The sequence below is a fragment of the Amblyomma mixtum genome, chromosome 4 (genome assembly GCF_055824585.1).
Source record: "Amblyomma mixtum isolate Tamu chromosome 4, ASM5582458v1, whole genome shotgun sequence".
Taxonomy (NCBI): Eukaryota; Metazoa; Arthropoda; class Arachnida; order Ixodida; family Ixodidae; genus Amblyomma; species Amblyomma mixtum.
Genome location: NC_143015.1, coordinates 30,637,601 through 30,651,711, shown reverse-complemented (window position 1 = coordinate 30,651,711; position 14,111 = coordinate 30,637,601). Strand labels below are relative to the sequence as shown.

The 14,111-nt window shown below is 43.7% G+C and overlaps 1 protein-coding gene across 1 annotated transcript in view; it reads left to right on the top strand.

The window, feature by feature from the left end:
• The window catches only part of LOC149346065 (cardioacceleratory peptide receptor-like), an 89,207-nt gene extending 76,675 nt beyond the window's left edge, over positions 1-12,532 (top strand). Inside the window, exons 4-7 of the mRNA XM_089585342.1 lie at positions 2,120-2,213; positions 3,890-4,141; positions 8,646-8,747; positions 10,491-12,532. Of these exons, the coding sequence (XP_089441468.1) occupies positions 2,120-2,213; positions 3,890-4,141; positions 8,646-8,747; positions 10,491-10,723 (681 nt within the window). The 3' untranslated portion in view covers positions 10,724-12,532. The remainder of the gene's footprint in view (positions 1-2,119; positions 2,214-3,889; positions 4,142-8,645; positions 8,748-10,490) is intronic.
• Positions 12,533-14,111: the final 1,579 nt, after the last annotated feature.

Here is a 14,111-nt window from a genome sequence, read left to right as displayed (position 1 = left end):
CTAGCGGCATATATTGGGGCATTCCTGGTGAACGGAGACATATTGAACAAAACTTGTGACTTTTCAACTTTTTAGTTTGTCCGCCTTTTTAATTATTGTAAAGGACAGAGGTGGAAAAAGGTCATTACGTAATCATTTTTAAGAGCTCGTCTCTATTTTGTGGATAAATTTATTAAAGAAGTTCCTGAGAATGTTATTTGGGCACAAAAGGTCTGAAACGGGCAAATGTCACTGTTGAGAACGGCTCTCCCCGGTTCGTGGCGCTGACTTGGTCAAGATTGAGCAGCCCTGTGCTTTAAGTTGCTTCAATGTACTTATTGATACCGCCAATGTTTGTTCGGCGCAATTAACCATTTACATTTCATGACTCTAAATTGTGTTTGCAAGATATTTTTCCAACAGCGACTCCAAGCGCGGAATACTCTCTTTCTTTTCCTGGAAGATTCATTCAATTTACGTAGGCGTTTTTATGATTTCGCTGCGGCCTTCACCATCAATTCCTCGTCTGGCCCTGACAGATTACCAGAAAGCTGTCTCGGCAGAATTCGCCTATTTCTCCTGTTGGCAAATACTGAAATATGAAAAACCGGCCACATCATAAAGTTGCGTAAGCAAGGGTGTGAAAAATTTGGAAAGGTCTATCTCTTTCCTTCAGCGGGATATATTTGCTACGGTTTTTCCAAAGCGGAGATCCTAGCATCTTCGAGATCTATGGAAGAGGAATCGTTTTCCAAGAAATTTCGCCTCTCCTATTCTTGCCTTTGATAAGATATCGAAACCATGTATTTGTATGAACCAGGGAAGCAAGATAGCAAGTAGCTCCATTTCGTGGAATTCACACATGCCGTCTTTTACTTCCCCGTGTTTCACTGTGGCAAGTTGCGCAACGACCAGACTGGCGAATACTGGAAAGAACAATTTATGGAGCGCGCGTAGTGTCAGCAAGACATCATGTAGGATGGATAGCCTGTTTTTAAAAAAAAAAAAACATCTTAGTGCACTGATGTAAAGGCTGAGAGTGAGGAAAGTATATGAAAAATCACTACTCTTAGTTTTAGGAGAGTTAATTAGGGCTCATGTAAAAAAAAATGATTGCCTTGGATTCGCTGTGTATTTTTCCCTTTTATTTTAGTTGTAATAGAACTGGTTGCATAAAAGTTGGTGCCCTTCAGTGAAATTTTTATTTCTTAGCATTGTGTCACATCTAGTGCATTATTTTTTGTCTCCTGCGCGGTTCCACCAGTCAAGCTGGTTCTGAAGAATTTCATTCTGCACTCGACAAATCTGCCATGCAAGGCATGCTGGCATGCTATGTCTGTTGCCCTTATGGACTCATAATGCAAATTCAGGAATTCTAAAAATATCCTGGTAAAAGTTCTTTCCTTTGATAATTGAGTGTGTGATGAGAACAAGTAGCGTTCAAATTTTTCTATTTATATCAAACATGGCACACGGGTTAACTATACCTCTAAAGGTAGATGACAAAGTAACATACTGAAGTGTGAGTCCTTAACACGATATTTCAGCTAACTTACTGACATACCTAGAGTAGGAATGAGAGTTAGGGCTAAGACAGACTGCTATTTGCATATTTACTGGCACTTCAAGCAGAGTTGCATATTCAATTGATTTGTACACAAACCAGGCTTCAGATAATTGGTAAGCGAATCATCATTTTGTTTGGTTGTAGTAATGCAACATTTAGGCAAAATAAACGAGGCTACAAAAAGCTTGCACCTCTGAAAAGAGAACAATTGAAATCTTTAATTACAGCGCACCCGTACAGCCGCCATCATTAGTATAGCAGCATAGAGAAATCATCTGCAATGCAGGATAACAAATGGCATATTCGTAAGAGCGTCCACTCATTGACGCCGTTTATTTCGGCTGAAGTGCTTAAAAAACCTACACTTCAAAAATTGTAGTATCCTTAATGCATTTTCTCATCTATTTCGAGCGTAGCGAAATTTTCGGTAGCAAGAACGAAAATTTCGCGCATTAATTTGCGCTCTTGCTACATGCGGTTGATCTGCGTTGGCCGTTTGTCCTGCAAGGGACTGCTGCTTACCTGCGCCGATGCTTCGCACCTCTCTTTCTCTTTCCTTTCATTGCTGCTCAGGTCCTCGTGACGTACTCCTCCACTTACGTCCTGGTGGCCTTGAGCATCGACAGATACGATGCCATCACCAAGCCCATGAATTTCTCAGGAAGCTGTAAGTACATACCCTGTCATACCAATCAATAAGGGAATCATTTTTGCCCGTCGTAATTCCACCCAAATATGGGTTTTACTGGCTTTCAGTGCTGCGCTATATTTTGCGCAATAAGCAAAAAGGATCTGCCAAGATATTAGAAATTTGTTTTCGTGCTTCTGCAATCATTACTCGCCTTAAGCAGAAACCTTGATCTTAACAACATCACTTAAAAAAAAGAAAAACTGGCCGGGACAAAAGCTGCGTCTGAACGGCATGATGGGGTGGAATTAATTGGTTAAGTCCCATATATGAGGAATTGGTCGTTCCCTACCTTACATTCATAGATCGCCGGAAGTACTAATACCATTCTTGGCGCAGGGATGCCGAGGTTAAGCGGTGCGCCACTGCCCTGCGATGGCAGGTGCTGCCGCCCGTGGGGTTTTTGAGACCCAGGGCGCTCTTCCCAAGCAACCTTTCGCGACCAATCATTAATTTAGCTGCTACCTGCCACGGTGGTCAGATTGCTCACCGTCCAGTGGGCAGGTTGTGATGGCTGGAGTAGGTCACATGACCTAGGTGGCCCAATAAAGCTACCGGAGCGGCTGGTTTCTTAGGCGGTGGGGCTTAAACCCGTAGCCAACGCTGACGCCAGACAATTTTTTTCCGACATGTGGGCACTATCTCTGTCGCATTAAACCGACGATAAGAACAATGATATATGCTCGGAAGTTACAGAGCCCGTGCGCATAAATAGTGTTTCATTAGAGGGAGATATGACACCTAGTTATTGGAGGCTTGGCCAGGTTTGATTTTGGGGGTTCAACGTTCCAAAGCGACTCAGTCTGTGAGGGACGCCATAATGTTGGGCTCCGGATAATTTAAACTGGGATCCTTTAATGCGCGCTGACATGGCACAGTCCACGGTCCTCTAGCATTCCGCTTTCGTAAAAATATGACCACCACGGCAGGGATCGAACCCGCGGATCTGGGGTCCGCAGACGAGAACCATGACCAGTGAGCCAGAGCGGCGGCTTCTCGTTATTTCTGGGAGCAAGATTGTCATGTAGGCTAGCAAAGTCGCTCCGTACGCCAAAACTTAGATGAACTTGAACAGCTTTAAACTATGTTTTCAGAAGGCTACAGACTCGTGACGCCATCTATTGCGTGAGATGGGATGCGATCATTAGACGCGTGCGTCACCTACTCTTGGCTGTTTTTGCAGAGATTCAGGATAAGACGGGCTGTATCATAATCATCTATAATCGCACTCAACCGAGAGCACAGATTAAAATTTTGCTGTACGGTGGAATTTAAGCTGTGTTAATGGACTTGATACCACTCTTGGTACAATGTTGGTGAGAAAGCGATTCCGGACAGGTCACGTTAAAAGTAGAAATATGGGTATACACGAAGGTTAGCTAAAAATGTTTTACCAGCCCTAATTAACTAACTTTCGAATTTCGGAGGATCGACTTTCAAATTTTAGATAATTAGAATAAGCTTCTGTTGAACTTGTTCACTGGTGTTAAATATTGGTTCTACGCTTTTTTACGTACACTTTTTTCACAAAACTGCAACTCTGTAGAATAGTTTGCCGTTTTTTTTTTTCGTAGTGCGAATTGCTTGGTTATGCGAAATTAAGGCAATTTTAGAGCTTAATAACGTTCTTCGTTCGGCCTCGGCGGTTACGTCAGGGAAGCGCGCCCGGTGGCTGGTTGGCCTGGCTTGGGCGGCTTCAGTCGCGATGTCCCTGCCTTCCATCTTCCTCAACGGGGAGGCGTTGGTCCACGGCCGCCTGCAGTGCTGGATCGAGCTGGAGCTCTGGCAGTGGCAGCTGTACATGACTCTGGTCGCCGGATCGCTTTTCTTCGTGCCCGCTCTGATGATCGCTGCCTGCTACAGCGTCATCGTGTACACCATCTGGAAGCGGAGCAAGATCCTCGGAGGTGAGCCCTGCAGCTAAGAAAGTTGTGATCATCGGCTCATCAGTGCATTTTTAGGCACGAATTCTAGAAGAACTGAAAAGAGAGTAAGGTATCATTCCACTCGTGTACCGTAACACTGGCATGTCGTAATGTTCTCCTTCAAATAAAGTATGCTGATTAGTAAGTTAAGGAGAGGGCTTAATCAACGCCGCATTGTTTTTAGCTGATAACATGGTGCAGGCAAAATCTCGATTGTAAATGTCCTCAGAAGCCGAATAAATGCACGAAAATGTAAACTGATATACAACACGTGCAGCAGCACTTGCAACGCAGCGAGCTATGGAAAGGAAAATGATAGGTGTAACGTTAAGAGATCGGAAGAGCGCGGAGTGGGTAAGGGAACAAACGCTGGTTAATGACATCTAAGTTGAAATCAAGAGGAAGAAATGGGCTTGGGCAGGGCATGTAATGCGAAGGCAGGATAACCGCTGGTCCTTAAGGGTAACGGAGTGGATTCCAAGAGAAAGCAAACGTAGCAGGGGACGGCAGAAAGTTAGGTGGGCGGATGGGGTGGCTGCAACTGACAAAGGAGAGGGTTAATTGGAGAGACATGGGAGATGCCTTTGCCCTGCAGTGGGTGTAGTCAGGCTGATGATGATGATAAAACACTTGATTTCACTGTTTGCCGATTTTTTCTTGTACTTGTTATGATTTGTGTTTGCGTAGCTTTAGTATGTCCGCAGAGCTCATAGCTCACGTGTGTGGCTCCCAGTAACGCTCAAGTAAAAATTTTCGAAATTTAAAAATCAGGACTCCCTAATATAGTTGATATTCATTCCCATACACAATGCGGCGTGGTTTTTGTTATTTGTCTTCAATGTGCGGCTAAATAAAAAAAAAATGTCCCGGCCAATTGTACTAAGCTACGCCCAGTTTTCTTCCTAGCGAGTTCATTGTAATCATTTTCATTGCGTAGTGAGAAGAATTTTACCCTCATTTCCCTACATGGGTCTTGTCTGCCATGTCTTTTGACATGTTGACAGCCAACGTCTGCGGACGTGTAAACGTGCTGACAATTTTCCGGTGCTGAAGGGGAACGAGAACGTGACGGCAGTAAGCCAGGGATTCCCTTCAAAAGCATCTGACACCTTAACGTAGTTCTCAACGGGCTCAGAGCGGTACTTCGATATTAATGGTATGCCAGGGTGCGAAAATGAAAACTCGTCTCAGTGCCGGATTTAGCGCCGTCCCAGTGCGGCGCTAAAAGCTCCGGGAAATATGCCAGTGGCCAACAAGATCAATCAGCGCGAGGAGTAGTTTTCAAAGCTGTGCGAGAAAGCGGAGGACAAAGAATCACGATCCAGATACACGGGGAGAAAAAAAAATTAAAACATCCATTCTCTGGAACCGCCCAGTAGTGAAATACTCTGAAGTTTACCATGAGGCGCTTAAAAATAATTGCTTGTTATTCTCTGGCAATCGCATCTGAAGAAATCGCCAAAAATCTAGGATAAGTGTTCAAGAACATCGATAACGAATAAAATCGGCTGACGTCCTGAGTTTTCAATCGTACGGAAATAGCCCTTATCAGAGGCTTTGTTTCTGAAAATACTTGGGCATTGTAGGGTAGCAAACAGATTGTTCTTCCGGCTAACCTCCCTGCCTTTCCTCATCTTCTTCCTCCTTCTTCATCCTAGGCATTGAAATTTTTCGGTGTTTTGGTGCCTCGCCTCGAATGTAACGAGGAAATCGTTGGTGCAAAATTTCCACACAGTAGTGGCGTCATTTTATTGGCATGTTTTTAAAAACTGTTAGTACCGACTTGACTACGCTATGAAATCCTTACTTTGAGCAGTTTTTACCTGCTTATCTCCTCGCTCATAGTTTAGTCTCGTTATATTGCGTATGTTTTATGAGATCTTGTGTTGTCCATGGCGCAATAATGAAATGACGGGTAAATTTTCAAATATATGGCCAGAAGATGAAGATATATGGAATTAATGACAACAAACGAGTTGCGAAAAAAAGAAATCCGAAGTAACTGCCTCGATCAGCATGAACACATCGAATGCGCCTTAAGAGAAGGGAAGAAGGAGCACCAAAACACTTTGTGTAGCTTTCTCTTTTTGTTAAGCTTCATAACTTCTCTCCATCTTCCCGTTGATGGGAGTGAGTCATTTCTGTTGCTTTTATTATTGATCCTTTCCACATCCCTGTAGATTAGATGCAAGTCTGGTGGCAGGAATCGAAAGGAAGGTGTTGCAAATAGAGAGCAAGATATACATACGAGAAGAATATATTTGTGGTCCTTAAGGGTAAAAAGTTAGGTTGGCAGAAAGTTTGGCAGAAAGTTAGGTTGGCGGATAGGATTGAGAGATTTGCGGGGATAGGGTGGCGACTGTTGTCACAGGACTGAGTTAATTGTCCCAGGACAGGACAGATATTGGAGAAGCCTTTGTCCTGCAGTGGGCGTAGTCAGGCTGACGATGATGATGTGAGAAGAAAGCAGATCAGTGCTTATTGTGGCAGCTATGCAGGTACGGCGCTAACGATAGAACGCTCGCAGAATTTTTGAAGTAGTCATTCTTAAGGTAGTTCCAAATTCAAATTTTTTTGACACATTTTGTTAAAGTTAGAGCAATGTGACAAAATGGGTTATACTGACTATACAAGCGAAATTTACGCTGTTCAGCAAAGGATGAATATAGAATGAAATGAGGTAATAAAAAAGTAAAACCTCTGTCTTCCCCAAGTAATCTTATAGGACAAAAGGCACTAAAGCAAAAACAGGAGTTCATCTCTCAATCAGGAGCAGCGCTCTATCCTTATTGCTGTAAAGAAAATAGATCACTAAAGCAGGTTTCCAGTACTCATTGGCAGCGTCGCTCATTAGATGTAGAACATGCTCAGGTATCACGCTGCGATCAGTGCAAGTTGCGGCCATATATAGCTGGAATTAACAAGGGAAACGAAAGCCATGTTGAGGAAAGCGGTACTCATTACTGACTAGCGGTACATTACTACACCCGTTTTTTTTCGTAAGATGAAAGAGGCAGTTAACTGCAGCTGAAATAAATTCGTTTAACGCAAAATTTAACTGGTGGGCCCCTGGCTGTGTTACAGAACTTTTAGTACTGCACTGCATAATTAACAAATTCTATACCGGTCGGCATTTATTGGGCCTCAACTCCGCGCAAAGGCGGCAATCAAATTGTTTTTTCTGATATTTGTTCTTTCGACTGCGATGTGCGCATCGTGTAGAAATAGTAGTGGGTGCAATCGCTCTACTTAAGGAGAAGAGTAAATATTTATGCTTGGTTTACGTGGGTTTAACGTCCCAAAGCGACTCAGGCTATGAGGGACGCCGTAGTGAAGGGCTCCGGAAATTTCGACCACCTGGGGTTCTTTAACGTGCACTGACATCGCACAGTACACGGGCCTCTAGAATTTCGCCTCCATCGAAACTCAGCCGTCGCGGCCGGGATCAAACCCGCGTCTTTCGGGCCAGCAGCCGAGCGCCGTAACCACTGAGCCACCGCGGCGGGGTAAATATTTATGCATGGCAGGTTTTAACGCCTTTGGACAATTGCATCGCTGAGATGGGGATAGTGTTATTGGCTTTTCAATACACCGTCTTTTGCTAAAAGTAGCCGTGCAGCGGTGATTGTTTCTTAGCCATCATAGCAGAGCACTTCTGCCCCTACACGGCTCTAACTTTCTGTAAGGCAAGAAGAACACTTGTTCTGACCTTCAGAGACTGTTCACTCATTGGAAATGTCGTGGAAGCTGACGTTAGGGCAGAGAAGCAAAGCACGATGCCTCGTTATTTTTGGCAGAGACGTTATGCATACGCGTACACACTGTAATCGAGAGCTTAGAATTTCGCTTTTACTTTGGCGCCTCTTGTTTGCGTCTTCAGTTTGGCTTCACCTTCACTCTTTCGTTCCCTGCTTCTAAGGCTGTTGCAGGGTGAATGTGAGGAAAGGTTTAAAGTTTCTTGATGGGGTGGCGGATGGAGCCTAATAGGTAGGGATTCAGCGGTGCCGATGGGAGTCGAGAGGTTCGCCCATGGTAGGGATTCAGTGGCGCCGGTGGGAGTCCAGAGGTTCACCCATAGTAGGGTGCTCCGGAAGAGGCAGTTTCTCTGCCTGGAGGGTGTCTGGAAGGTGCCCAACCTGCTACGCTGCTCTAGGGATGCTGGAATTGGAGGCTTCAGGCCCCGACAGGCTATGGCGTTTTCGGTGAAACAGGATTGTACATGTAACGAAGAAAAAGGAACAATCTGCTTGAGCAAGTGGAACGCGAAGCCTCGATCCCAGTGGTACCGTTTTCTTTTCTATCACTTGTCCTACTGGCAAAGCAGTGTGAAGAATCGGTTTTGCCGCGTCTCCGCCGATATCGCTAACCGTCGTTTAGTGTGCATAGAATATTTCAGTACCAGCCTATCCATCTACGACGAGTGTGTCGTGTTTTATATTTTACTGAACTAAATTTTCAAACTGTTTCTACATGTACCTTTGCGCAGGTATTTCCGGCAAGGACATCGACACGAGGAGGACCAGTTCTAGGGGTGTCATTCCAAAAGCAAAAGTAAAGACTGTGAAGATGACTCTGATAATTGTCTTAGGTATGTGAAGCTAAGAAGCCGTAAGTCTTTTTATATTGACAAACCTAGCACATGCAATATGAGAATCAAAGTAATAGATGACTTAGAAAATAATGCCACATTTGACGAGGCAAAAGGCATTTTGTCCACGCCTGACGAGTCCTCTACTGCAAATACATTGCACCCTATCGGCCGTTCTCACGTTCTACAATCCTTGTTTGTTGAAGAATTGAAAAATTCGTACCTTTAAGATTTTCGATCCTTGCAGAGACGCACTAGGGATGAGTTAACCATTACTCTAGTTTACGTCGTAAGAATCAGTTCTAGGAAGAGTGGCGTTAACTTTCTAAAAACCACGTCAGTGCTCTGGTAATCAGGCTATGTAAACTAATAACGAAGTAGGCAAGGAAACTTGGATTTTCACACAAAGCGGGAAAGCAAAAATATTTTCTAAATACTTAGAGACAGTGCAGAAAAAGCGAAAAGAATGCCCTGAGGATGCCAAGCTTACAGACAATATTTGCTGCTTTTATCTTTTCAGTCTTTTTGCGTACTGCGATAACACCAACTAATACTGCAGCAATCTTGAAGAAACGTAAATTGCATCGTGCTTCAATGGTTACTTTAAATAACAGGCCAATATGCCAATAAACGATTCCTTGAAATATAGCACTGGCATAGCACCCTATCGTCTTGTAAACAGCCCTAGTTTTGTTTCGATCACCCCTCGAAGATCAACTAAGGAACATGAACCCCACTCGGTTTTCTATTTCAAATAACACTATACTGTCAAAGTCTCTTACAAATTGGTCTAAGTTCGGCATGTACTTAGGAGTCACGTATCACGCATTTTATTGTGCTTTAAGACATATCTGAGGCAGTACATTTCTTAACAGTCAGCTAGTGCACTGGGTGAGTCTATTATTTTATTGGCGGCGGTTCTTCTTTGCCCTCCTGCTCAAGTCTTGCTTTGTGTGTTAGACCGTTACAATCATAGTGTGGATCTTATATAGCCAACTGTACCTATATTTTTACATGACCTATCTTTTGTTGTAGTTTATAATAATTCCAAACATTGTATCTGTATAGTTGCTCTTTTTTAACACATATACCTAGAGTTTTTAAACTTGCTATTAATGCATGTGACTCATTTTCTTAATGCATGAGTCTTGTGCATTCAGTTTCTTCTGGTCGGACTTTTTCTCCTCATTTTTTGCTGAAATTTATGTAAGATGTCTCATTGCAGTATCTTATTTGGGACGCTTTGTCAAACAGTACTATGCCATTTTCTGTACACCTGCTATTATCCATAATTAACTTTCAACTTTGAACTTCGAACCATTGCATGTGGAAGCGTGTCCAATTAAGGAAGGCGGTATACCGCCATAAGTGAGAGACTTCCATGGCACAAGTCTGGACTGCATAAGCATTTCGGCAGCGCTTTTTTATTATTCAGGCTTCAACTGTTCGTCAACATACAGAAGAGAAGCAGGAAGGTTTTGGCAGATGGGAGTGTCGTCCATCAAGAGTTAACTGCTCAAAAGGGTTAGGAAAGGGTTAAGGGTTAGGTTATAAGTGTCGCGATTGTGTCTCCCTGGTGTCCTAACCCTTTCGCGCAGTTAACCCTTTAATTCAGAAATGAACCAACCAGCCCGGGAAATCCTCTTCCGTCCTTCAAGAATAGATATTAGAAACAACAAGAATTCGACATATAATATAGTTCAAATGTTCCTAATTCATTTTTGCTTTCTCTCCTCCTTTCAGCATTCGTGCTCTGCTGGAGCCCTTACTTTGTATTCGACCTGCTTCAAGTGTACGGCGCCACGCCGCAGACCCAGGCAGCCATCGCCGTGGCCACATTCATCCAGAGCCTGGCGCCGCTCAACAGCGTCGCCAACCCCCTCATCTACTGCTTTTTCTCGAGCAACAACATGTGTCGGCGTCTGCGCCACGAAGCCTTGCTCACCTTGTCACCGCACGAGCAGCCGTCCTTATGATCCGTGCGCCTCGCCCGCGGGTCGGGCGCTCGCTCATGCGTGACACGGTCGTCGGCCGTGTCAAACTCAGTGCTGTGAGAGATGAAGAGGGATCCTCGTGAATGAGGAATCTATATGCACCGGGTTCGAACACGACACCCGCGATGCACGTACCACGTGTTTGTGCCAGCGAAGATACTCTGGTGCCGCTCAAGCGTAAACGTACAGAGTCGATCACAGTTATGTACAGTGCTCGAACGGTGTACAGCGGAACAAATGAACTGACATCTTTTCGCAGCTCCTCTGCTAGCGGTAAGGCGCTGGTGCCTGTGTGTTCACGTCTATATTCAGCTGCTCTTCAGCTCAAGCATTATCAATGAAAATCATAATCTGATTCATAATTTCTCTTCATTCCCCCCGAACAGCACCTTTCCAGCGCTCTGAAAAAATGTGATCGACTATGTACGTCCGCGTTGTTTTGAAAACTGTTTTACGAAGTGTTACTCAACGTTGTCAGGTCATTACAGATGGCCTAAGGATGTAAGTTGTGCTTCTGTGTCCCTGGTTTTACGTCTGTGTACTCCAGCGGAAAACTGTACATATTTAATAAAATAAGTATGAGCACTGCGCAAACAGAAACCGAAATTGTCATCTCGACCTTTGCACATTTTTATCATGACGCCTTCTTTTTTCAGGCAACCAGTGCAGCGCAGACCTCCTTCACTAGTCTCAACAAAGTCAGGACGGTCACCATCAGTAACTTTCATATTCCCAGTGTAGAAATGGTGCAGATCACATACTTCATTATTACAAAGAAAAGAAAACTGGCGTTTCATCAACCTCTGACCTCACTTCCATTTCCTGCATCGGTCGGCAGACGGATGTCAGATATCTACGCAGTTTGTCACGCAGCGAGGAAGACAAGGGCAAGTTTGGGAGTTGCTGTTTAAACAAACTGTGGGAAACTGGCAGAATGAAATGTCAGACACTGTCGTGCACTTGTCCTGTGCCTCCCATTTCTTCTAGTTACATCGTTCTACAGCACGTTTTTTGCAAGATTCTGTTAACAAAGGAAGCGTAAAAAATACATCCATAACTAAGCGCTCATGAGGATGTTGAAACGCTGCACACAACCACCAGAAGAAATGCTTGTCTCCTTGGAGATATTCGCACAAAATTTTGTGGTAGGTATAGCCTGTTTTATTTGTAAAGAGCCCTTGTGTGTTTGGTTTAAAACCAATATTTAATGCCTTCCAGGGCCCCTAGTAGTACTACGTTCGAAGGGCAAGACACAAAGTGCTCCTCACTTTGAAAGCTACCTATCAAAACATAGGTAAATGGTTCTAGGCATAATTTTTCAGCACTGAATGGGAACTTACCTGTGCCAAAAACAGAGAAAAGAGGGCAATGATATATTCATATTTTTCCGATAGAGCGTTACAGTCCTTCAGTATGCGTGTGTCTATTAGTTGCCTTGTGATAACTGCGAATACCATTTCCTCGCAATAAATTGTAAGAAAAATGAGAAATCAAGTTTCTTGTGAGTATATCTAGGTGTACTATCTGTTGCGCGTTACACGTTTCAAGATTATTATTACGCAGCCGACCTGCAGCTTCAGCCCACCACATTATTCGACTCAGTGAGTACCGTAAATTGCTTCAAAAAAGTTTAGGCGACACAAATTCCGACTGTGTTATTTACGCGATAATAAGTACGTGGAGAAGCTACACTTTCTTGCATATTGTGTTTCTGAAAGAAGGTGCATTGCCAAGTGTGAAGAACTGTGTTTCACTTGCTTGGCTGATTTTTTTAAACTTTATGTACTTTTTGTACTGAGGATGTCAAGATGACAATAAGAATTGCTATAAGTAATGTGATGTACAAATGACTTATATCAGTTACATCAGCACCCCCTTAAAGCTATTGTATTAATTTTGAAAAAAAAAAGTTTCGCTTATGAAAGCAGTTGATCAGTTTTCTTCCCAGGAAAATATAAAGACGTGCTCAGTTCCCCCTCGATGTGACTAGTCTGCTTTTCCTGTGCAATATTGGACAGTAAAACACTCGTCACGGTTTTCATCATGCATCAATAAAACGCAATGACTCGAACGCATTTGGCGCTTTCAATGAAATGTCGAAGTTATACATCTCTGCGTTCAAAGTGCTCTGATAAAACGGATCTGCCCATCAATGCTTTCGTGCTTCACTGCAATCCGTAATAACCATGCAGACGCAATGTCTTTCCTTTTTGACGGACCCATTCTTATGGATATACTGCTCCGTTCCTGGACTTTGACAGCGGTTTTGTCGAGGCAAAGTTCACTGAGGATACTCTGTCACAAAAAAGAGTAATATATGCCTACTTCCGAGTATTCCGGAAAAGATTATGTGCATATCTCTTGTGAAGTTGTTCTGAAAGGACGCTTGTGCCGTAATTAAATTTGAATATTGTCAAAGGTGATTAAATTGTAAGAATAAGGCACGAAAAGATTGTTTTCTGCACCAAATTTTTTTCACGTTCGTGAAAATAAAATAAATGTTTACCTGTTCACATAGTCCTTCAAAGAAATGCCTACCTTTCCAAAAGTATCCAAGCAATGAGTTTTGTTTGTTTTTTAACTGTTTCAGTACAGGACTTACAGCATTCCTTAAGCTCGAACCCGGTGTAACGTAAGGAAAACACTTACCCTTACTTTGGACTGAAGCCCTACAAACGCTGAAGCCCTACAATCTATTCTCACACCATCCGTCCCTCAATGCCGCGCCCTGCGCTCCGCACGCGACAATGCGTAACCTTCGTCAGTCCTGCAGTTCCACCTCACATATTTTCCCATTGTTACCGATATTTACAATGTTCCTCGATGCGCTACCGTACGCCGCGTACGGTGTGACGAAGGCCTACTTTACACCACTACACCCCTCTCCCTTCCCGCCGCCCCCACACACACCACAAAGCCTCTTCACTCATCCCTTTTGTCACTAGTTACTGCACTCGGCTGCTTTAATAACTCCAGATAAGAGGAGTTCACTGATATACAAGCATAGCGCTAATGAAAATTTATGTCCATCAATGCAACAGGCATCCAACACTCAGATTTGCGAGCTATGTGTTCCGCCACACCGACACACCGACACACCCCCGCCCCCCACCCCTCCTCCTCTCTCTTTCAGCTGTCAACGTTATCCGCACTATCACAAAGGTAGGTGCCACTCTTCTTTGCCTTAATCTAAAGCATGTTATAGATTGGATCCTAATTTCTGCTCTTGAGCATTATACTCTACACGCTTCCAGAAACACAGAAACGATGGACTTAGTCGAAAGAGAATAGCAGGAAAATATTCGCCCTTTTGTTTGCGTGCAGTCAAAGCAGAAAATGCAGGTCGCGTCATATAAGACATTAAAACCAG